Source organism: Pleurodeles waltl, chromosome 1_1, assembly GCF_031143425.1.
Source record: "Pleurodeles waltl isolate 20211129_DDA chromosome 1_1, aPleWal1.hap1.20221129, whole genome shotgun sequence".
Classification (NCBI taxonomy): Eukaryota; Metazoa; Chordata; class Amphibia; order Caudata; family Salamandridae; genus Pleurodeles; species Pleurodeles waltl.
The window spans coordinates 712886640-712911593 of NC_090436.1; the positions used below are offsets into that span (position 1 = coordinate 712886640).

The 24954-nt window shown below is 44.0% G+C and overlaps 1 protein-coding gene across 1 annotated transcript in view; it reads right to left on the reverse strand.

Annotated features, from left to right (window-relative positions):
* The window catches only part of FBN2 (fibrillin 2), a 1006102-nt gene that overhangs the window by 725375 nt on the left and 255773 nt on the right, over positions 1–24954 (reverse strand). Inside the window, exon 6 of the mRNA XM_069227289.1 lies at positions 13384–13581. Coding sequence (XP_069083390.1) covers positions 13384–13581 — 198 coding nt within the window. The remainder of the gene's footprint in view (positions 1–13383; positions 13582–24954) is intronic.

Consider the following 24954-nt stretch of genomic DNA (forward strand, 5'->3'; position numbering starts at 1 on the left):
AGTATTCAATATTTTTGCCACACTATCTTGGAAGGTCGATATTAGAAATGTGATATTTTGTAAATCAAGCAAACACCCTAGATGCTGATTGATCCTTGTCTGGGTTTGTTTGTTCCATTGCCAGGCAATTGTTACCCTCCTGAGATTGTGGGTGATGACACTGTTCCAGTTCTGCTCCATTATAGTATGCTTGGATAGCGTTGTAGGGTAAGTCAGGGAAGTATATTTTTACAGTCCCTGGTAAGAATAAGTAATTCACAAGGTAATTCAACCTATTCGAGAACCTGCTTGCTGCACATTGAAAAAAAAGATGTGTAGGCAGAAAGACGCAGCAATTCACAGTTCACTGCAAGTCGCATTTTGAGGTATGAGCAGTATGTCCCACTACTGGCCTGAATGGCTACTGACAATCTTTCAAAAGGGTCCCAGCACATAAACTGTTCTGATCGCTTGTATTGGTGGTATTCATATTAGTGAAACGAAATGCTGTTTTTGAAATATTGCCAAGCCACCCTTTAGACCTTTAAAGTATAAAGCACTGGGGTAGGACCTATTCTGACTGCTAAGGACACCAAATCAGCACAGATGTGGGTAGCCCGCTGTATCCTGGACTGCAACTTGGACCTCAAGGAGGAGAAGGCAGCCCGAACCCAAGCTGCTTTCTGTGTTTGGGTGTGAAATCTGCACCCACATTTCAGATTGCTCCATTTTTTTCACAATAAATTCTGCTCTGCAGTTGGAATTAAACGAGAGCAGTTTGCAGCATGTTTGTTTGGGGCAAACACATTTGCCCAACCCTAGCTGTGAGCTTTAATGCTGTTCTACCATGTTTACCATGTACCTCACTAATGGCAGCAATGAATCGCGAGCTGTGCTAATTGAATAGTGCACATTGTAAGTAGCAACTTTGTTCCCCCCCTGCACCAGCCGCTAGTCATTTACCCCATGTGCAAGTAGGTAATACCAATTTGTTGGACTTTTGCTTATGCAGGGTCATCCCCAGACTTTTTTGCCTCCTGCCTCCTATATTTTTCTGACATGTTGCTGTTGGCTTTTCAACTCTGAGCACTTTACCACTGCTAACCAGTGCTAAAGTGCATATGCTCTCCTGTTTAAATTGTATGTAAGTGGTTTATCCATGATTGGCATATTTGATTTACTAGTAAGTCCCTAGTAAGGTGCACTAGAGGTGCCAGGGCCTGTAAATCAAATGCTACTAGTGGGCCTGCAGCACTGGTTGTGCCACCCACATAAGTAGCTCTGTAATCATGTCTCAGACCTGCCACTGCAGTGTCTGTGTGTGTATTCTTACACTGTAAATTCGACTTGGCAAGTGTACCCACTTGCCAGGCCTAAACCTTCCCTTTCCTTACATGTAAGGCACCCCTAAGGTAGGCCCTAGGTAGCCCCAAGGGCAGGGTGCAGTGTATGGATAAGGTAGGACATATAGTAATGTGGTTTATATGTCCTGACAGTGAAATACTGCCAATTTCGTTTTCACTGTTGCAAGGTCTGTCTCTCTCTCATAGGATAATATGGGGGCTACCTTTAAATATGATTAAAGTGTAGATTCCCCTAGAGAGTAGATGGACATGTGGAGTTTGGGATCCCTGAACTCACAATTTAAAAATACATCTTTTAGTAAAGTTGATTTTAAGATTGTGAGGTTGGAAATGCCACTTTTAGAAAGTGAGCATTTTCTTGCTTAAACCATTCTGTGACTCTGCCTTGTTTGTGGATTCCCTGTCTGGGTCAGTTTGACAGTTGGGTTGTTTTTCACCTCACACCAGACAGTGACACAAAGGGAGCTGGGGGGTGATCTGCATTTCCTGATTAGCCATCTCTGCTAGGAGGGAGGGGTGGAGTGGTCACTCTCATCTGAAAGGACTGTGCCTGCCTCTGACAATGCTGTCTCCAGCCCCCTGGTGTGTGTCTGAGGCCTTGCCTGGGCAAGGCAGGATTTCACAAGAAGGTGTGAGTCCCCTTTGAAGAAAGGTGACTTCAAAGACTAAAATGGGTATAAGAAGGGCACCCAAACTTACAAACTTTAGAAACACTTCTGGAATCAAGGGGAACCTCTGCCTGGAGAAGAGCTGTTAGCTGAGGAGGAAGGGCTGCCCTGCCTGTGACTGTGCTTTGTGGAGCTTTCCTGCAGTGCTGCTTCTGCCAGAGTAAGAGGGCAAAGACTGGACTTTGTGTGCCTTCCATCTTGAAGAAGAAATCTCCAAGGGCTTGATGTAGAGCTTGCCTCCTGTTGTTGAAGTCTCAGGGATAGCAAAGACTTCTTCCTGCCAGCACCTGGAGTCTCTGGAGAGACCCCTACTCTGCTCTGTGGTGCCCTTCCAGTTCCTGGGACCCTGAAAGGAGAGGCTGGCAGCCTAAGGACAAAAAAATACACGCACCGAGCACCGTGCGGAGAAAAGATCGACGCGAATCCGATCGCGGCTGAGAAAACGACGCGACGCCGGTTCCGCAGCTGAGAAACGACGCCGCAGGAAACGCGACCGAAAAACCGACGCCCGGAGCAGGAGAAACGACGCGCAGCATCGCTGACGGAGGCTGAGAGATCGCACCCTGCGCCGCGGGACTTTCGGATCGTCGTGTGGCTGGCTTTTTCAACGCGCACCGCCGTGCCGAGTTGTTTTCGACGCACACAGCCGTGCAGGGTTACTTTCGACGCACACCGCCCGTGCGGGGTTATTTTTGACGCAAACCAGGTACATTTTCACGCTAGCAGCGCTAGTGTGGTGTTACATACTACCTAAAGACTCTTTTTATTTTAAACCTTTAAAAAATCATAACTTGACTTGTGTATGTTGGATTTTTGTCGTTTTGGTCTTGTTTTGTCTAGATAAATATTTCCTATTTTTCTAAACTGGTGTTGTGTCATTTTGTAGTGTTTTCATTAAGTTACTGTGTGTGTTGGTACAAATACTTTACGCCCAGCACTCTGAGGTTAAGCCTACTGCTCTGCCAAGCTACCAAGGGGGTAAGCAGGGGTTAGCTGAGGGTGATTCTCTTTTATCCTAACTAGAGTGAGGGTCCTTGCTTGAACAGGGGGTAACCTGACTGTCAACCAAAGACCCCATTTCTAACATTGGTGACCAGCGGTCGGGATTGGACTTGTATTTGTACTTGACATACAGTGATTAAGTGTACACTACTGTTTTGAGTTCAGACCACTACGTGACCACATACTACTTGTCTTGTGATTCTGCTTTTTGTCCTCTGATGTCCTCCTGGAAGTATTGCTAATATTTTTGGACTTTGTTTTTTGGTTGTGAAGCCTTTGCAGAATGGAAGTCAATTTCTGGCACCTATTTATGTATAAAAAGTGGCAGCTTAAAGCATTCTGCATGGAAAGGGGACTGGCTGTGAACAAGAAATCCAGAAGGGAGGATCTTGAGTCAGCCCTGTTTCAGTATGAATTGAAACGTTGTCAGGCAACACCACCAAATGACTCTGAGGAGGAGGACTACTCCGAAGAGGAGGGCAGTGGCTCTGAGGAGGGAACAGAAAGAGATGATTGGCTCCTAGCTCGAATCCGGAGTCTGGAAGAGCTAGATGCAGAGCTTGAGAGGGCTGAGGAGCAGAGAGCCTTAGTCCTGGAAAAAGAAAGGATTGCAGCTCAGGAGCTGAGCTGTGAAGAGCTGAAGCTGGAGGCCACGAGGGCTGAATCCAGTTCAGATGGTGGCAGCAAAAATCTTGTATCCAGTACTGCTGAAGAAGTGCACATGCCCAGAGAGGTGGTGCCCTACTTGAAGGAGGGAGTTAACACACGCCAGGAGGTTCAGGGGTATGAGGTAGCTCCAGTGATGCACAGGGTCTCTGAGGTAGATTGGGGAACTGGCATGGGGAGTCATATTCCTACTGGTGGGAGGGACACTCTACTGACTCTAGTTGAGAGTGACAGGGAGAGGGGTTCCCCCCAGGTAGAAGTCCTGGTTATGGAGTGTGAAGACATCCCAGAAGAGTGTGGGTTGAGTGTCAGGGACAGTCAGGTACTGTCTCACCAGTCTCAGGAGGGTGATGTGGGGTGCTTTTTCAAGGCAGAGTCACTGGATGGTTGGGTGAAGGGTACTTTGGTTAATTCATGTGAGGGGCTGAGTGATGTAATGGCTGGAGAGCATATGTCTAGTCCTTATTTTCCAGAGCTATGCCAACACCAGGTGGAGTGTGAGTTCTCTGACCCCAGGGAGCTTACAATGGAGGCAGACTTCTGGGTGAGTACCAGAGAGTCTGAAGAGGCATTTGGGGGTGCTCCTGAGAGGAGTGGTCTAGGTAGTTCCCAACCAGGTGAGGTAGGGAAGGATTGTAGTGTCCCAGGTAGGTCCCAGTGTAGTGGGATGGGTGAGGGACCCCATGTCCAGTCTCAGAGGAGAGGGAATGGGGATGGGTTGAGGCCCAAGGTGCCCGAGATCCGGTCCCAGGTCCTGGAGGGTTCCCTGCGGGAACACCAGGAGGGGAGCCTAGCCTGTACCATAGGGCCATCTATTGAGGGAGACCCCACAGTGTCAGGAGAACTTGGGGGGGCGGCTGTAGCCAGCGTCCCACCAGTTCTGGTGTCTGGCAGTACCACTCCTAGTGAGGGGGTACAGAAGTCCAGACAGAGGGTTGAGAGGGGGTTGCGGACCCCAGTGGAGAACCTGGAGGGTCAGGGGTCAGCTCTGAGAGCAGAGCCCCCCATGAATGACCTTGGTGAGACCATTTCTGGGTTGGGGGGAATCCAGACTCTGTCAGATGGGCAGAGGTCAGGAGACCTGCGCCAGCCAGACTCTTGTGTGGCCCTTCGGGACAGTGTGTCCCTTGAGGGGGGTAAGTGTGCCCCCCTGGAAGTCCTGGTGTGCCAGGCAATGGTTCAACCGCAGGGTGGTGACTCTGGGTTGAATGATCAGGTTCAGGGGGTAAACTCTGACCTGATGGGGGGTAAGTGTGCTCCCAAGGAAGTCCTGGTGTGCCAGGCAGTGGTTCAACCGCAGGGTGGTGACCCTGGGTTGGATGACCAGGTTCAGAGGGTAAACTCTGACCTGGTAGGGGGTAGGTATGCCCCCCAGGAAGTCCTGGTTTGCCAGGCAGTGATCCAGTCTGTGGGTACCGACCCTGGATTGGGAGGCCAGGTTAAGGGTGTCCCCCCTGACCTGGAGGAAGGGGCTACTGCTAACAGTGCCCCTACCATGTTGTCTTCTGGGGGGGCCACTCCTAGTTGGGTGGTTCAGGACCCCAGAAGAGAGGGCAGGGGAAGGGAAGCCTCACCCCTGGCCCTGGTCCAACCTGAAGGTACAGACCCCAGGTTGGAGGATCAGTTGCAGGTTAACATCCCTGCACTGATGGAAGAATTGTGCAGGACTGCTTCTACAAGCACCCTGACAGTTTTTGACTCTGGGGGTGCCGCTTCTGTAGGGAGGTTACAGAGCCCCAGAGGGGAGGACCAGGGTCAGGTTGTCATCCCTGACCTGGTGGAAGAGAGAGTGGTCAAAGGGTGCCAGGCACCTGGGGCTACCACCCCCCACTCTCCACAGTCACAGTGGTTAGAGAGGCCTGAGGTCGGGCTCTCATCCCTGACAGTTGTCTGGGGCCACTGTGGCTTGCTGTCCTGGTGGACAGAGTTGCCCCTGGGGGGGGGAGGACGAGAGTCACACCCCGGGGGTGGAGTGGGCAACACCACTGTGTTGGCCCTGGTGGTACTATCTGCCCATTGCGATACATCTGTGAGCAAAGTAAAGTTAGGTGTTGCACAGATGGTGTCTGTAGATGTGGAGAAGGGTTCCCCATGGGTTAGCTTAGTGGGCCCTGAGAGTATGGACAGAGGGATCCAACTGGAGTCAGGAAGGCGTAGAACTGGAACATGCCCCTGCTGTTGTGGGCCTGGGTCCCTGTTCTATCGCCCCAATCAGGGAAGTACATCAAGGTATTGATTGTTCTCCCCTGGCTTTAGGCTGGTAGGGGGTCGTGTTGGACTTTTGCTTATGCAGGGTCATCCCCAGACTTTTTTGCCTCCTGCCTCCTATATTTTTCTGACATGTTGCTGTTGGCTTTTCAACTCTGAGCACTTTCCAACTGCTAACCAGTGCTAAAGTGCATATGCTCTCCTGTTTAAATTGTATGTAAGTGGTTTATCCATGATTGGCATATTTGATTTACTAGTAAGTCCCTAGTAAGGTGCACTAGAGGTGCCAGGGCCTGTAAATCAAATGCTACTAGTGGGCCTGCAGCACTGGTTGTGCCACCCACATAAGTAGCTCTGTAATCATGTCTCAGACCTGCCACTGCAGTGTCTGTGTGTGTATTCTTACACTGTAAATTCGACTTGGCAAGTGTACCCACTTGCCAGGCCTAAACCTTCCCTTTCCTTACATGTAAGGCACCCCTAAGGTAGGCCCTAGGTAGCCCCAAGGGCAGGGTGCAGTGTATGGATAAGGTAGGACATATAGTAATGTGGTTTATATGTCCTGACAGTGAAATACTGCCAATTTCGTTTTCACTGTTGCAAGGTCTGTCTCTCTCTCATAGGATAATATGGGGGCTACCTTTAAATATGATTAAAGTGTAGATTCCCCTAGAGAGTAGATGGACATGTGGAGTTTGGGATCCCTGAACTCACAATTTAAAAATACATCTTTTAGTAAAGTTGATTTTAAGATTGTGAGGTTGGAAATGCCACTTTTAGAAAGTGAGCATTTTCTTGCTTAAACCATTCTGTGACTCTGCCTTGTTTGTGGATTCCCTGTCTGGGTCAGTTTGACAGTTGGGTTGTTTTTCACCTCACACCAGACAGTGACACAAAGGGAGCTGGGGGGTGATCTGCATTTCCTGATTAGCCATCTCTGCTAGGAGGGAGGGGTGGAGTGGTCACTCTCATCTGAAAGGACTGTGCCTGCCTCTGACAATGCTGTCTCCAGCCCCCTGGTGTGTGTCTGAGGCCTTGCCTGGGCAAGGCAGGATTTCACAAGAAGGTGTGAGTCCCCTTTGAAGAAAGGTGACTTCAAAGACTAAAATGGGTATAAGAAGGGCACCCAAACTTACAAACTTTAGAAACACTTCTGGAATCAAGGGGAACCTCTGCCTGGAGAAGAGCTGTTAGCTGAGGAGGAAGGGCTGCCCTGCCTGTGACTGTGCTTTGTGGAGCTTTCCTGCAGTGCTGCTTCTGCCAGAGTAAGAGGGCAAAGACTGGACTTTGTGTGCCTTCCATCTTGAAGAAGAAATCTCCAAGGGCTTGATGTAGAGCTTGCCTCCTGTTGTTGAAGTCTCAGGGATAGCAAAGACTTCTTCCTGCCAGCACCTGGAGTCTCTGGAGAGACCCCTACTCTGCTCTGTGGTGCCCTTCCAGTTCCTGGGACCCTGAAAGGAGAGGCTGGCAGCCTAAGGACAAAAAAATACACGCACCGAGCACCGTGCGGAGAAAAGATCGACGCGAATCCGATCGCGGCTGAGAAAACGACGCGACGCCGGTTCCGCAGCTGAGAAACGACGCCGCAGGAAACGCGACCGAAAAACCGACGCCCGGAGCAGGAGAAACGACGCGCAGCATCGCTGACGGAGGCTGAGAGATCGCACCCTGCGCCGCGGGACTTTCGGATCGTCGTGTGGCTGGCTTTTTCAACGCGCACCGCCGTGCCGAGTTGTTTTCGACGCACACAGCCGTGCAGGGTTACTTTCGACGCACACCGCCCGTGCGGGGTTATTTTTGACGCAAACCAGGTACATTTTCACGCTAGCAGCGCTAGTGTGGTGTTACATACTACCTAAAGACTCTTTTTATTTTAAACCTTTAAAAAATCATAACTTGACTTGTGTATGTTGGATTTTTGTCGTTTTGGTCTTGTTTTGTCTAGATAAATATTTCCTATTTTTCTAAACTGGTGTTGTGTCATTTTGTAGTGTTTTCATTAAGTTACTGTGTGTGTTGGTACAAATACTTTACGCCCAGCACTCTGAGGTTAAGCCTACTGCTCTGCCAAGCTACCAAGGGGGTAAGCAGGGGTTAGCTGAGGGTGATTCTCTTTTATCCTAACTAGAGTGAGGGTCCTTGCTTGAACAGGGGGTAACCTGACTGTCAACCAAAGACCCCATTTCTAACACAATTGTACTGATGTTATTTTACCAGTACTTCCAGGCACACTTATTGTCGTGTCAGATAACTTCAGCGCTCTGTGTCCCACTCCACACTGCAGAATTCCACTGTTAGTGTTAGTTTTCCACACCAATTCTTCTTCAGTTCACCTAAGATGTGAATATAGCCTGTCGAAAAAGTTTTACACAGTCCTGAGCAAACCAGTGCCAGGGTTCGCAAGGGGCAAACCAAGGGTCGCAGCTGCGACCCCTAAATGACGTCCATGGGTTTAAACCCCCTGTGGCTCTGAACTTCAGTGGCTTTCACAGCTTATGATGTGTGTTCCTTACAGTTGCTGCTGTGAACATGACCACAACACTAACAACAAAGATCAAACAAACCCAGAAGGAGCAGTAAAAGGAGGCTGAAGTCAGCCCTTGATGCTCCTTGGGCTTCAAAACTGTTGTTCTTTCTTTGGCAGAGCCAACGGACACACAGGAGTTAAGAATAATCCCACCCTCCCTCCGTGTGTGCTCCCCCATACACCGTGCTCGCTGTGTCTTCCCCTCCGGAGCATCTGCCTCTTGTATCTTCCAGCAGAATCCACAATTCCCAGAAACACATTAGAGCATTGCAGCGTTGATAGCACTGGGCCTATACCATTGATTATATCCTTCTGCGGTTCCATTGTCTTCAATGGAGTTATCAGCATTCCAGAGGTCTAATTCTGCATATGCCAGTGACTTCCGAATATCTTTACTCATTGAATTCCTCAAGAAAGGGCCATGGCACAACTTTCCCTTTATGTTCACTTTGGACCTCGACCTGTAGTAACTGAAGAATTAGCACAATTGCGTGATTCATGTCTCCTGAAAATATCTGAAAAGTAAAACGATCCTGAAACTGTAGATAGTTTATGGAAAATGTCAGTTGCAGGGAGGTTTCGAAACCTAACAGCGCCTCCGCAGCTCTGACAAGTCTAAATACCGTATTACCTGAGCTGACAGTTTCTCGGAAAACACTGAATATCAGCGGACCGACAACGTCTGATAAATACAACATGTTTCCGTGATTGTGAGGAATGAAGGTGTAGCAGACTGAATGGAAATATCAAAGGGTTCGAAGCAGGGGCTTTCGAAAGGCTGTGGAAAAAGAGAAGGATTGTATTAATTGTGACATGAGTTACTTAGGAACAGATTTGACCACAGAGATGCCCTTTTTAATCTCTCCCTGGGAAATTTGTCACCGATCTTGGTATTAAGGGCTTATCCCTTTTAGAAAATAAACAGAGAAAATCCCACGAGGCAGACCATAACACATATGATCAACTGCAAAAACAGGAAAGGGGCGAAAGTGCTAAAAATAGTGAAAATCTAAAATATGAAGAAAGGCATTTTGGCAAAAGTAGAACACATCCGGAGTTCTTCTACAACTTGTTTATGAATATAATTCTGGCATTTTAAGCCCCTTTGCTACTACACTGCTGCTAATGTACGTTTCAGAAGGGCTGCATCTTTATGGAAAGTGTGACAGCCGAAGTGGGATTTTTACGATCAGTAACACTGAATTTTGTCACTACCCATCGTTTTGCGATTGTTACAGGATTAAAGTTTCCGACATTTCCACTTATTCCCTTTTCAGTGATCTACAGAAATTGGTTGTCCTGGGACACCCTTCAATTCCATACATCCCTTTTTGTGTCGTTTGAAGACTTTAAACAACAAATGTTTGAACGTGTGGGGGTAATGCATACAACGGAGCGCTCATCCCAACACACTACACATGAATGTAGTGTAATGCTGTAGATTGGGAAATAGGGTCACATATTACTGTGGTTTCGAGGGATATTTTAAGACGGTCTAAAGCTATTTGCCGATAACTGTTTTCGGTTTGGGATGCTGTATTGGATATTATTGAGCCGAAAAGGTAACAGATATGCAACGAAATTAATCAAGGGACTGGATTTCTTGAGTTTAATGACCTTCACATAATAAAGCTTGTATCCCTCAAAGAAAAGCTGAACAAGAGAGGATTTTATAAATAGGAGCCAGCAGCATAAGTACGCTCCTTATTTGAATTAAGCAGATAATCGGAATACCCACAGAACAAGAGACCTAAGGCGTTGCTATCCAAAAAGATTTGAATGGAACATAATCAATCACCATTAAAGTGCACCTATTTGACCGTGTAACTGGGTATACTATGACATCGGCCCTTCTTTCGGATGGTCTATTTATTTATTTATTTAGCAGTTTAGCACAAACTAACCCTAATAAGGCGAGAGAGCTCTTCACGTAAGTTAATACGATGAAGAAGCAACAATTGCATCAATATCAGCTTAAATAATGAGCATAAATCAGTGCACAAAGTAGCATACACAATGAGGACAGAAATAGAGGAAGCTCTTGGAGCATCAATAGCAGTACAATGTCCACCATGAGACCATCTCTTTGTGGGTCCTTCAAAATTGTAAGAGGAAGAATATCCATTTTGTGGGGTCGTTTTGCTGGACCAGTGAGTCCATAATTCCTTTTTGGAAGTTTCAAGGGGATATGTATTTACATTCAAATGGTCCTAACTGTTTCCAGGCTGTTCAACTTAGTCTCACTTTGGCAGGTATAACCTCTAACAACTGACCACGACCCTCCATGCATAAGATGGGAAACACTCTTGATTTGATTTTTTCCAAACTCCCTGATCTGCAAGCACAGATATTCTTATCTGGTTGGATCATTATCTAGTTCCCTTCTCTTTTAGCTGCATGTCTCATCAGAAGAAGTCAGATACGCCCTCAACTCTTTCCAGAGCATGGCATAAAATTTCTGAGACACCCCTTTCCCAAAAGCTTCAATCTACCTCCCCTTTCCTTTTGGGTACCCTAGATACGGATGTGCAAATTTTAATAAATGGATTATTAATGCCCTTGATTTCATGGATCCTCTAAAGCTTAAAATGGCAAAACGGTCACAAACTTCGGCCCCTTGGTTCTCTTACTCTTTAAGAGAAGAGAGGGACTGATGTAAAAATTTGGAGCTTCAGTGGAGAAAGTCATATTGCCCTGATGCTAAGGCAAAATACAAATTAGCATACAAAATTCCGTAAATCTATTCATAGAGCTCAGAGAGAGTAATTATCGTCTCAAATCTCAGTGTCTATCCCCTAAGGCTTCAAAAATGCAGTTTCATACCATCTGTTTAATTCTGTAATGATTTATCACATTTTTTCATGAGAAAATCCAGAAAATCTATGGGCCTACTTTCTCACCTGGAACTTTGTCTAAGGGGCAAGCGGAACCCGTGCTAACTCAAGGTCACCAACTTCAAAATGTTCTCTTCATTCCAGAGGAGGACTCTCTGAAGGAACTTGAGGAATGTAAATAAGGATCTCTTGTCCTTGTCCTCAGCGAGTTCTAAGGATGTTTTCCTCTACTATTAATCCAGAGCTAAATAAAATTATTAACACTTCACTTAAAGATGGACTATTTCCCTCTGCCTGGAAGTAAGCATTTCTTTTGCCCCTACTGAAGAAACCTAATGCTGACTCAGCTCTATTAAATACTTTTAGACCAATCTTTCTCCTACTGGCTGTACCAAAAATCCAGTAGAAATTGGCAAATAGACAGCTATCTTCCTTTTTGGAATCCAATAGTCTGCTGCATAACTCCCAATCTAGGTTTAGGTCAGGTTTTGGAATGGAATCTGACTCATTGGAGGTCACAAAGTTCATCAAAGAGAATTTTGATTGTGAGCAATCAACTACGTTACGTTTTGCCTGACCTATCAGATGTGTTAGATACAATTTCCCCTGGCACCCCTTTGGGCAGAATTAACATGGCAGGCATTCAGGGCCAGGCTTTTTTTTGTTGCAAAAATATTTTTTGTAAGATGCATCGCACCTGATTTACTGGTTTATTTCCACCCTTTCACATCTTCCCCTAAACCTCATCTGTATGGAGTTCTGCAGGGCTCTGCTCTGAGCACCATCCTTTTCAATCTGTATTTACCACCGATGGCTCAGCAGACTGAATCCTGGGATGTGCAGGTGGTGTCTTATGCGGATGACATCCAGCTCCTATTGCTTTTTCAAGAACATATGGACAATGCCCTTACTAATATTAATTTCAGTTGTAATAACAACAACAGTTTCTTCTCTTCTTTTTTCTACATTATTCATTTCTATTCGAATCAAGACCTTTACTAGTTTCCATCATATTGTTGGCATCTTCCAAATTGCCACTCAATGCACTTTGAGAATATCTTCAGTGGCATGATAATTTATCTTGAAATAAAGTCCTGGAAACTGAAAACAAGTACGCTTCTTCTTCAGGAGTTCCTGCCATTCATTATTGTGGTGGACTATCAATGCCTATTCATTCTACTACTTCAAATGCTAAGTTTGCCAGGCAACACTGCACAACTTGTTGCACGATCAAAAGTGGACTTATAATGAACATTTACTTGATGGCCAAGACGATTCTAAATTGTTATCACCTCTGTCTTCACTGACCAGAAAACACTTAAGACAGGAAATGTAGTAAGGGTTGTTAGTGAGAAGCAACTGTTGCAACAATTACCATTTTAAGTGGGCGTCTCCCTCTACCACATAACATTATGTTGAAAGTCCCTTGTAGTATGTTCTACCAAACTGTTCATATAACATCATCCTATTTTAGAAAGTGCAAGATTGTACACTATATATTCAGTGCTTAGTTGATCGAGAAGTTAAGGTTTTGGGACTTATTTGTCATCAGCGTTTTATCCAGATCCAAAAGGACAAAGACAGAACAGTGAAGGAAAAAAAGAAGGAAGAACACATCAAAAAACAGTGACAACTGATAGAAAGCAGGGATGAAAACGAACCTCAAGATTCGGAGATGCAGACAGAAAGTGGAGATTGGCAGGAGGTGGAACCAAGATAGGTATACTTGATGATATTGGGCAAGGTGTTCAGCAACATCGGCAGCACCAGCAGCAGGCTCCTAAGACAAAACTTGTGCCATTCCACTTTGTTCTGTTTTTTTTGGTACAAATTAAGCACAGTCTATACCTCTTCCCACATTCTCTCTAAAACGTTCTAGGTGTTCTGCAGTGGAAATATCAGAGTAAGAGAGATGTTTCTTCATGTTGCTAGTCCCATGACCTGGGACACTGGGGTTTCCACATGCCACATTGCCTTCAGGAAGCACCAAACAATCTCTCCCATTTGCAGCCTCTCCATTGCTTGCCCTGCTCAGCTCTTAGCTCAAAGAAGACTGAGGATGCTTTTACAACTTTATCAACAAAACATACAATACCACAAAATGCAAACCAAGAGAGGTATATTGCAAGTTTTACCTTGGCAAGCACCACTTCGAATGTTCGGGATAAATCCACGACGACAAGGCTGAGGCTGAGCAGGACACATTTCACAGGGATGACCCCAAGCACGGCCAATGGTTGCACAGCAAAGGGTTTTCGTACATACAATCCCAGTAACCTGTCCCTGGCACATCTGGTGGCTGACCTGGGTAAAACAGGGGCCGGTTCTGTAATCTGGAATACAAGAAAAACGAGTTCATGCCTTTATGTACAAAGTCATATATATAGGCCAGAGAGACACAGTTATGTAAATGTCTATTTTTAAATATGTAAACAATTACCAGATCAACTGAAAAGTGTTTTAAATAATGTCAAAAGGCCTATCTACAGTGTACACGGGTGGGGATAATTCAACAGTGATGTGACTAAATCAGGTCGTTGCTGTTGAAGGAGTCAGCCTCGGGCATGCCATGTTAAACTGAAACATTTGTGGGTTGTTTTTTTTTGCAAGCATGAGTTTCAACCAGACTAGTAATCATTGAGATGCTCATGTTGAATATTATGCGAGACACAGTGGACTTGTTTTGCAGTCTGTTAAGGAAGGGACAACTCTAGAGCCCATGGGTAGCAGGGAGCAAGGAATGTGTTATTAGAACCCGCTAACCCTGTTCTGGCAAGGACCACAAATACAGAAATAGCAGGTGGCAGTACTGTCTCAACCTAATGGAAAGTTAGCTGGTAGCACTTACACAACCATGCTAAATAGGGGCACTGCTATCAGGATTATACAAATAGGCGGTGAGCAGGCAGACAGGATATGAGGTGTTGTGCTCATTTTTCTTGAAATGTTATACCTGTGGCTATTTTATGTTCCACTGTCACACACGAGAGGACGGTGTGCTGCACATTTTTGCTTTGCTCATGTGTGGACTGAGCAATCGTTTTGCCAGTATGTAATTAGATTGAAATGCACGCCGGAAGTTGCTCTTTTCACTGAGCATGGACAGCACTTTACCAAGGCAAGTGCTGCAATACTTCAATTGAAATGTCTCAAATGGCACTTACTTGAGACATATTTTGGCTTAGGGTGAATAGGATTTCACTGATACAAAGCTTTAAAGGGGACACCCAGTATGAGAAAAGAAAAGTTCTCTTTACCCAGTCGAGCATCACTGACAACAATCAACAATACGCATTCTCGAATGTTTCTTTGTTTGATGATGTTAGTTTCGGTTGTGAGACTTACTGTGTCATAACTCACCAGTGGGACACTAAACATTTGTCAGAAAACATTTGAGTGGGCAAAATATAGTGCCCCGTGTGGATCAACTTGTTTCATGGGTGGTGCTTGCTAACTAAAATAAAATATATGTGTGCAAACACAGGGCAGTCCAGGCCTTGTAGCATTGGATAAAGTCCCTCCAAGAGGAAGAGGATATAGAGAAAACGGTTTGACATGTTAATTGTAAATAGAAGTTTTCAGAAAGCCACTGTTATCCTGCACACGTGAGTTGCCTTAAATGTCGATGGCCTAGCTATCCAAGTGACTCGAGCTTCTGGATCTGACTGGAAAGGGAGGCACACTATCGATATTTTAACAGCACCCTGTAACAATATGAACTCAAACATCGACCTGCACTATGCTGTCAAGGCAAGTAGATGTGGAGTGAGGAGTGTAAATCTCTGTACGACAGAGTAGTCTATCTTGAGCTGCCAATATTTGGGCAGGTCGATATTATGTTTTCCATATTGTGAAGTACTACTTAAGATTGTTTTCTGAGAGCTCAGACGTTATTGCAGTTCTTCGTGAAACCTTCCACGGCTCCTTTCCATGGCCTGGGCCAGGGCAGGTGTTGAAGCTTAAGGGTGAAAGCCTGTTTACAAATGCGTCTGTGTAGTACAGTACATTGTTGCTGTCTTGGCAACATACTGTACAGCCTCTTTCAGCCCAAATACAGAACCGTTGTTAAGGAGGGAGGAAATATGCAGCACGCTGCTAAAAATGAGACTGTTGATTTATTACTTACTGAAAACAAGCTACAGGAAATGTCCCCTCCAAGGAAGAAACAAAAGTTCTCATTGTGCTGAGCAAAGCATGGGGAGCTCTACCTCTGGTCGGCTACAAGAACAGCGCTAGTATTGAAGGTGAATTCTGTGCGTCGACTAAAATGCAGCAAATGTGCAGAACAAACGGCATTCATGCCATTCGCCCAAACAGAGTAAACACAAACTTAAACAGGAAACATGCCCCCTGGCCACTTCCAAAGGAATCAATTACAAGCATTGAACGCAGGAAAACACAAGGAGGCACAGCGCCACGTTTAGTTTATTTCACGTAAAAATCGATTTTAGACTTAAAAATAATGTCCCCAATGCCTCTTGTGAATGTCAGTGTACAAGCACACCCTCTTCACTTATGTGATAATAACCAGTGATGATTACTGTCTTCCAACCTGGAAGGATGCTGAGAACAATAGTTGACACAACAACTTTCAGTGTTTCTTGATTTTTCTGGTGAGTGTACTGTACTGAGTTAAATGTGTTATTTTGCTGCTTGAAACTGGGAGACTTCATGAGCAAACAGTCAGCAAAATAGAAAAAACACAGTGAAGTGAAGCGCCTACACTTTGGAGCAGGCACGGCTCCTCCGTATGGGTGGAGGAGCGTCGCCCCGCTGCCTGCAGCAACCGCTACAGCAACCGCTGCAAATCCTTTTACATGGAAATGATAATAAACTGAGGCACTGGGGGTGACAAACTGAGGGGAGTGCACTCCCCTCAGAGCACATGTGTGTTTGGCCGGCCGTCTTGAGCCGGCAAACACACATGCACACCGGGCTGTCTCCAGAGAGAGCCTGCACAGGCTCCCAGTCAGGGCAGGCTGGGAGCCTGTGCCTGCAGCAGCGACCGGAGAGGAGCGCGGCACGGGAGCAAAGCAGGTACGTTTTTAAAAAAATTATTTTTTCATAATTTTTTTCCCGCGCCCTCCGCGCCCCTCATGACCCCTGTCCAGCCACGCAAGCCGCTCCTGCTTTAGAGGTTACCTTCAATAAAATGGTAGCCCTCTGGCCTCCGATAGTCACATTTTCGACAGAATGACAAGAGGGCCACACTGTGGGCCCAACGCAGACACTGATGGTGAAAATTGCATACCACCTCATTCTTCTTTGTTACAGTGCTTTACTAAAAAAGCCTGTCACTTCCCTGTCTACTCTTCTTTCTCGATCACTGGGTATGTGATTTTTCATTTTGCCCTTTTATTTTTTCACAGCCTTCGCCATGTGGCCTGGGATTACCCAAAGCACACTTCCTGTTTTTTTTCCGTCTTTTACTTACAAGGACTGAAATGCCAGTGACACTGGTTTAGATTTTTCTTTGGTCTGGGGCTAGTTGTAGGCATTTTAGGTCACTTAGGGTTCTATCATTTATGAGCCAGGATTTGTTTGTATTTTACTCACCTTCGAGTGTCTCTGTTTTCTGAAGGGACAGAATGGCAGTGTTGAGAAAGCTAACAAGAGTATATGTACGTACCACCTTTCTCCTCCATTTAACAGTCCATTCTGCAGTGAAGCATTTTAGGGCCATATGTACGAACACATTTTGCCATTGACACAGAATGAGAAAAACCCTTTGCTACATCTTGCCCTTATTGTGTTCTTACATGTAGGGTGGTGCAATATGCATTCCAAAAAGTTGAATCTATTTTGTTAGCTGTGCTGGTATATTTATTTTTGCTTTTGCTCCCCTTGGACCTGGAGCTAAGAAAACGTTCTCATGTGTCGCACTTCAGCTGGACAACCAGAGCTACACTTGTCGTTAAGACACCCCATCGCCTCCATTTCTCTTATGCCTTATCCCTGCAAGTGCATGCCAGTTGAGAGCTAGGTGGAAGAGCTTGGGGGATGGTAAGCAGCCATGGCAAAGCCCTGCTGCTGGAACTCCTGGTCATTTTACACGAGCGCGGGAAGTATGTATTTGTGCATATTTATACTGTAGCAGTTTGTGCATGGATTTTGATGGAGAAAACCAGGGTAATGGGGAAAGAGAAAAGAGAAAAAGTAACACCTTTTATCACAATTCCCTGCACAATTCCCTGCAACTGTAACAGCAAGTGTCCCCTCCCCTTACACGTTGTCTCATCTGAGACCAACGTCTGACCAGCATTTCCAGGCATGCTTACTAATGGAGGAAAGAGGCATTTGTGGTTTTGAGAAGCTTGGAATCTAATATATATTTAGAAATGTGAAATGAAGGATTCCTCGTAATCTTCACTGATTGATTGCGCACACATATATAGTAAGCTACACACATGACATTGTCTCTGGACACATGCCAGCAGTAACTTTGCATATTCTCTGTGTTTTAAACCCAAGACTAAAGAGACGAAAAGGTGACTTCCACATTAGCTCTCTGTTTTGAAACAAGTACTGGCATAATCTTCAGAGGCACATCCTCGTGGTGTGAGCAGTTTTGTGAACACTGTGAGTATCTGGGGGTAGTACTCAGTTTGCTATACATTGTGAGTATCTGGTAGTAGTACTCATCGATGGTTCACTTTTATTCACAATCCCAGTGTGGCATCACATAGTTGATGGGGTGTCTTCATGCAGATCTGAGTACGTAATGTGACACACAGAAATGGCGGCACCAGGTTTCACTGAGTGCTGCCATATTTGACCTGTGCACAGTAAAGCTGCAGCCCATTGAGACTTCCTTCATACCATCACAGGCCATCAGAGTGGTTACTACACTGAGCAAGTGATACAGGGCACAATGGAAGAGTAGTAAAAGTATTTTAGATATGGTTTACACCAACTTTGCACAAGATGTGACCACGAAAAGGGAGGTCAAGCACTGGGTGAAATCATGAAACCCAAAACTCAGGAAAGTATTTTACAAATCTATGTCCTTTGAACAAATAAAGAAATGCTTTGTTCTTTGCTTCGTGCAATAAGAAGAAAATATAAATCTATAGCCCGTCTGCCTTGCAAATACCTCCTTCATTCTGAGAAAACATTGAACGAATAATACCACACATGTTAAGCCTGGGCAACTGTTTAATGAGAGGCATGGCTTAGAACCATATTTAGAATAGTGTTTATCAGTGTTAATAGTATCAGGAGGAGATGTGGCTAAGTGGCTAGAACTGCTGTCTTTTGACCATCAAGACCTAGGTTTTAATCCCAGCCTCAATGCCTAACTCAAAGTAGTGTGGTTCTGGGCAAGTCACTGAGGAACATATTCATGAGCACAGTGGTGCAAACCACCACCTCATATATATGAAGACATGCAAAGCTGCTTTGAATGGCCTCATAGATATAAAGCAAAGAAGCACAAATCTCTGTGTTGCCTTACTCTGTGCTAGGGAGGCTTTGCAGTGGGTGCTCCCATGCAATACCCATGGATTTGTGATGCGTCCCCATATTTACAAGAACTTGTCAACCTGGGGATGCACCAGGAGGTGCAACATGGAGAAATACTTTTTTTTTCCTCATTTCTTCCTCTTTCTAGAAAGAGGAAAATGACTCACAGGATTGTTTTTGTGCAGGAAGGTGCAATAATACCTGCGTTGGCACTAGCTAGGACAGCAATGTGTTGTATGCTACAGATACAGCACATTCCTGCCCTTTCACTTTGATGCAGGGCAGCGCAGCAAAGTGCCTTGTTGCACTGCCCTGCACCAAAACCCCATAATTATGCCACTTAATATCAATGTACCTAAAGAAAAGTGAAATAAAATGTGTTTAACATGTATTTGTCTAATGTCAGTTGATGTACACAATCACAAGATTGTCTCCCAACCTTTCCCCGCTCCCATGTTAAGTACAGCACTCGTTTGCTTTCTAGTGGGACCTGAGCTATATAAATATATGCACATATATTAAATTGTACGCGATTTTCATCCATCAAGTTACATCACTAAAGGTGATTGAGCACTGGGTATGCAAACTAAGAAAGAAGATCCTCGGGCCCTTGATGTTATCAGAGGAGACAAAGTCCAGGGTAGTTTTAATGGAATGTTGCTGTCACTATCAGAGGTAACTGAGAAGTCAGCCGTCAGGAGCAGCAGAGGGGAGATTCTCTGGGAGATGAACACGAGAGCTGTTCTGCGGGTTTAGAGTTTTTACTCCCGTCACAACTTGAACCTTCTCTTTTGCTCACCTATCATGTCTAACATTGGACAAGCGCCAGGCCACAAAAGGTCTGGGATAGGAGGGAGACTGGCTTCACTAATCAGATAGTCAATGAACTGCAGGAAGCCATCGGGTTTCCCTCCATTTTGTGACACTTTGGCTTCAGTAAGCAGCAGGGTAAAAGGTAGCTTGTTGAATGATGAGTCAAGTATTTTTTTCACGGACATAGAAGTGTGGATTTGTCTTTATGCCATCTCTTACTTCTTATAGTATTTAGCCAACGTTTGAAATGAATGTTTATAAATATATAAACACTTTGATTGTGGCAAAGGGATCTCCTGAAAGAATGTTTTTAGTGCAGGAAAATACAGAGGTCAAGCTCAATATATAACTTAGGTTTAATTGGGGTGATTCGATGGAATTTTCCAGTGCTGGGGACATGTTAACTCGGTGTAAAATGGATGAAGTAATTGAGTTACTTATATTGTCATAATGGTCTCTTGTGTTCCACATGATCATTTTTAGGTGGATTATATAGATTCCAGTAAGGGAAAGTAGAGCCTTAGTTTGGAAATTACCTTTCAGGGATCGTTCAGATACTTTCCATGTAAATATGAAACAAAATCTAATTTCAAATAAATATCACGTTTTAGATGTGGGGATGTAGTTTTATCATGAAAAATCTAACACAAATCTCAATGAATTGATAATTGGTGACTCGTAAAACAGGGCAGTTATTAGCATTTGTTTTTCTAAGTGAAGATGTCACCAAGGAGTGTATCCAGTGGTCCTAAAATAAGGCACATGACCGAAGTCTAGGAACTATAAGTAAAATGCACCATTATTCTATCGGTACCAAAAGATATGATCATTTTCCTATAAACATTCAGGCTGAATCTCCACGTCTGGACACTTGCTTTTGGGGAACAACTGAAGGGCTGCATATTTTCTCAACATGTCTCCTGCTAACCATGTACCTTTATGCAAAGCTTTTGAAACCTCTAGCTGATTTCTAACACCAACAATTTGCCTCAATTGTTTATTTGGTTAATAGTATCCAAAATAATGTGGAGAAATATAAAACAAATCAGTGACACACTGCAAAAACGTCTCTGAAAATATTTCGAATTTGTTAAAGATGACAGGTAAAAGGGATGTCTTTACCTTGTTTGTGAACTGCACATAACTGAGAGCCTTTCATTTTGTGTCTGGAAGCATTTATTTCGTGCACCAAGCCCTCACCTAAGACCCTAGTTTACAATCATTGTGCATGATGGGTCTACAGCAATTTTTGTAAATCGCAGGATATCATGTCATGAAAACAGCCAGATACTGGCAGAGCACAAAATTTGTCATTACAAGACATCAATTATTTCAGCATTCAGATGGGCTTTGGCCTGTCCTTTTCAGCTTTTAGCTACTCTGGTTCAGCCGGATTTAGACATTGACTCTCAGGGCTATCCATTGGCGTTGGTATTAGATCACGGTATTTCCCGGAAAAGAACATCTGAAAATAGTGACTCTTCTTGTCTGTTGCTCTACCTTGTTTTCCCGCCTGTCTCTATCTGGATCCAGTGCTTTCGCTGTCATCCAAATCCTGATTCAAGTCTGTTATTTTTGTTTTTACTGGGCTGCTCACCTATTATTTACTTACAAGTTTTTGGATTTAAGCTATATCCTTATGACAGCACTTCCCAAATATTTTAGGACTGGAGTTAGAATAGTAAATTTGCCTAGACGATGTCCACCAAACCCTCTGCTTCCTTTAGGGAGCATCTGAAGGCAAGAAAGTGCATTTATTTTCTCCTGCATGTTTTTTTTAAATTTTACTTTACTGTTCTAAAATGTATGTCAGCCATGCTGATTTCATAAATTAAAAAGAAGCCAGCATGGCTGTCTCTGCGTTACAATGTGAAGACATCAGTGAGACACCCATGTGCATGCATGACATCCATACTGGAATATTTTTTCTCAGCATTTGAAAACGGCCACTGTGAGTGTGCGTCCATGTGTATGCATCGCAATGCAGGCACCAGCATGCATTATCATGCAGTAGTACCAATTTAATTTGCCATTGGGAAATCCTATATGTTGGCATTCGCTGTTTAAAGACAAATCCTATTGACTTTTATAATGCTCGTTTAAGGTGATGGTTCCTTTTGGTAAACACATGAGATGGCTAATTGGTCTAGAAAGAGTGAATAAAAGACCCCAAAAAATTAATGAGAGGAAAGGGAGAGAGCAGACTCAGAGAAAATGCTGATTGGAAGATAGGTATGTATATGAATGATGTAAGGATTTAAGACTACCCTAATTAAGTTGTAAGTGAATTTAGAGTTTATTGTGTTACCTGTCATTTAATGATCTCACACCTACTAGACTTTTATGATACTATAGCATAGAAAAACGCATACGTAGCAGAGGACCAGCTATTCCGTCGCTAAACAAACTGGGCAAGCAGACAGGCCTTTAGTATTTTGTGAACAGAAAATTTAGCAGTCACACTTCTCAGCTAAAAGGGAGGAGCTTCACATTGCTAGGCTGACTGCTATTGGAAAGATCTACTTCAACCCTTCACAACTCTAAAATTAGAAATACAGAGTTTCAAGCTAACATTGTTTCTTGAAGGCCTTCTTGGAACTTATTGCAAAAACACACACTTTTGCACAGTAGAAACACGTGGGCATTAGGCACATTGGTTTACATAGAAACTATGGGGGTTATTTTAAATTAAGTCTGCAGTCTGCCAATCTCGAGGACGGCAGATATAACAACCACGACCCTTCATAATAAAGATGTCCCCCGACCTTTCAGAGATCTGTGTGCTTTAAGAGGAGCTGCGGCTTTTTTGGCTCCTCTTCAACTGAAAGACAGTCCTGTAGCAGCAGAGTGAAATGGGGCTAGAGCAGCCAAAGAGAATCTGTCAGCAATTACCTCCTGATCAGGTTAGTACTGACCTGTTCAACCACTGGGGGAGGGGGGGTACTCTCCATATTTTGCAAATGCCTGTCTTGAGCTGAGACATTAAGGTAGGGCACCCTCTCGACCTTGTCTCCACCCTGGGTGTGAGATGGCCAGAGCCGCAGACTACTGAGCCACCTATGGTAGGCCTCCTCTGGATTTCTTCAGCAAGAAAATACCTCTAAAGTGGTGATTGCTTGATTTAATGAAGCAGTGGGATAAATCATTTTTCAGTGAGATGGGTACCTGTGGAGTGATGTAAATATTGATCGGAAAAATTAAATAAAGCCGAATGTGTTTTCGGGGCACCCCATAGAGTGGCAATCAATCACACTCAGGCCTAAAGTACTCTGACAATTCGAAAACCACTTCAGGTGCAAGTCAAAAAAGTTCATTTCATATACACCGTTCCCACCGCTCATTAGCTTCATTCTGGAGATAAAGCACATACATGAACATACACAGCTGGCAGAGATATTTTCCCATTCATATATGTGTGCCCAAATCATGAGCAATTTTGCACTGAAACCAAATACAAAGCACTTTGCAAAACTGCATTTTTCTGATCTTGACAGAACTAGGGCTAAACCACCTCTAATTCAATTTTCAAATCCTAATGCAGCCATGATGTGTGTGTTTTCATTTTCCTCTCATATTGCACACAGCAGAAACACAGATTATATATCCAGCGCTGAAGAATGGTGAAGCATTTACCAGCTGCATAGCAAAACCCAGAAGAGACAAAGAAAATGAATTCATGCTGATGGTTCATTGGGGAAGGATGATGGCAAGAAAAAATAAATTTGTGCTTTAGAAATGGTACATCCCTCCTGGTGTACTCATTTGGTGGTTGCTGCTCAACCAGTTAGCTGGGCCTGCAAGTCAGCCTAAGAGGCTGGGGGAGGGTCATGTGACCTCACCACCAGCTTTTACATGCCCTCCCCTTATGGCACCTCAGCCTGGGTGTCGAGGCTATGGGTGGAAAGGACAAGAGCAATTGCCTGTTTAGGCATGTACGACATAACCCCTATCACTGGATGATCCACTGGGGTTCAAGACCACTCCCTAAGTTTCAGCTTGCAACAACTTGAGACACATCTGCAGGAAAAAGGGACACCTTTACTCCGTCTCTTAATCTGGCCTTATCCCAGGACTGGTTGTTTACATAATATTACATAACGTAATACTTGTTACTGTGTGATTTCACTGGTGAGAGAGCTCATGTAAAAACAATATTAGTGGCATAGAAGTTAGCATATAATGAATAATTAACCTACATTTGAAAGCCTAACAGAGAAAATAAAATGAGTTGTAAAATGTGCACGTTTGAATTAAGGTGAACCATGTGACCCCCATTCGTATTAAACACTACTTTTTAACAAGAGAGTTTTGCATTTATATTAAATGAAGTACTAATGTGAATTAGTATTAAAGTGTTATTGAAAGCATTCACTGAATGTGAATTAATCATACTTATATTGATTTAATTGAATTTCATCATTGTGAGTTACATGTGTGCAGAAAAGTAAATGCACATTTTAATCAGTTCTAACATTATAAATGATGTTTGCAATTAAATATATTTGCTTTAATTATTTGAACTGAATTGTAAGGTGCACAATAGGTTTATTAATGTGTTGAATGTATAAATGTGTATTAAGGTTTCTTAACTTGACTAGGTCTGAAAGATTCATTTTGCAGTAATAATGGAAAATCACTTGTTTATTTTGTCCCTTCTGACCTGAATTCTTTTCCTAGGCTGCTAATGTGGATGTTGAATGTCCTATTGTATTGAAGGGAAGAAACATGTTTTAGAATAAACAATGTTGCATTATTTGTTCTAGCTGTGGAACAAGACAAGAAAGTTGTAGTTTTCATTTGAAATGTATTAATATAGTTCCTTGTGTTTGGTGAGAAAACACTGCAAGTAACAAATAACTAGAAAATGTAATATTTTGGCAGAATTATATGAAGTCATGGACTTAACAATGCACTTTTGCTGAGAAGATACATAATAGTTGCAATATCTGCAGCCACTGGAAGCTGAATCTGACGTCTGAAGTGTGCCCACCTGAAAGACCAATCGAGAGGATTTTGGTTATTTTAATTAGAGGGAGACTATGAAACTTTGAGTTAGTTCCGCTCCTGCCTCAATGCTGTTCAGAACTCTGTCGGAGTCTGTTTAAGTTTGCAGTCACTCTCCTATTCTTTAAGGCCCCATATGAGTTTCTCATCTTAGCCTTAATTGTCCTTTTCTGTTCTGTGGTTCAGTACTAATAAGACCAAATAATTCTGAACTGCTGATTCGTCCTATGTGCAGCCCGTGTTCTGCACCGTCCTCATGCTGCTATCAACTGACGCCGGAAGAAGGTGACCATCCTGCTTGATGAACCGTCGCTGTATTCTGTCCCATGAGGAGCGGTATAACTAAATGTGGTTTTTTTTTTCCTTTTCATTGAGGCACTCACACCAGCATATTTTTATAGTGAGTTACCCTAGTTAGATGTTTTTCC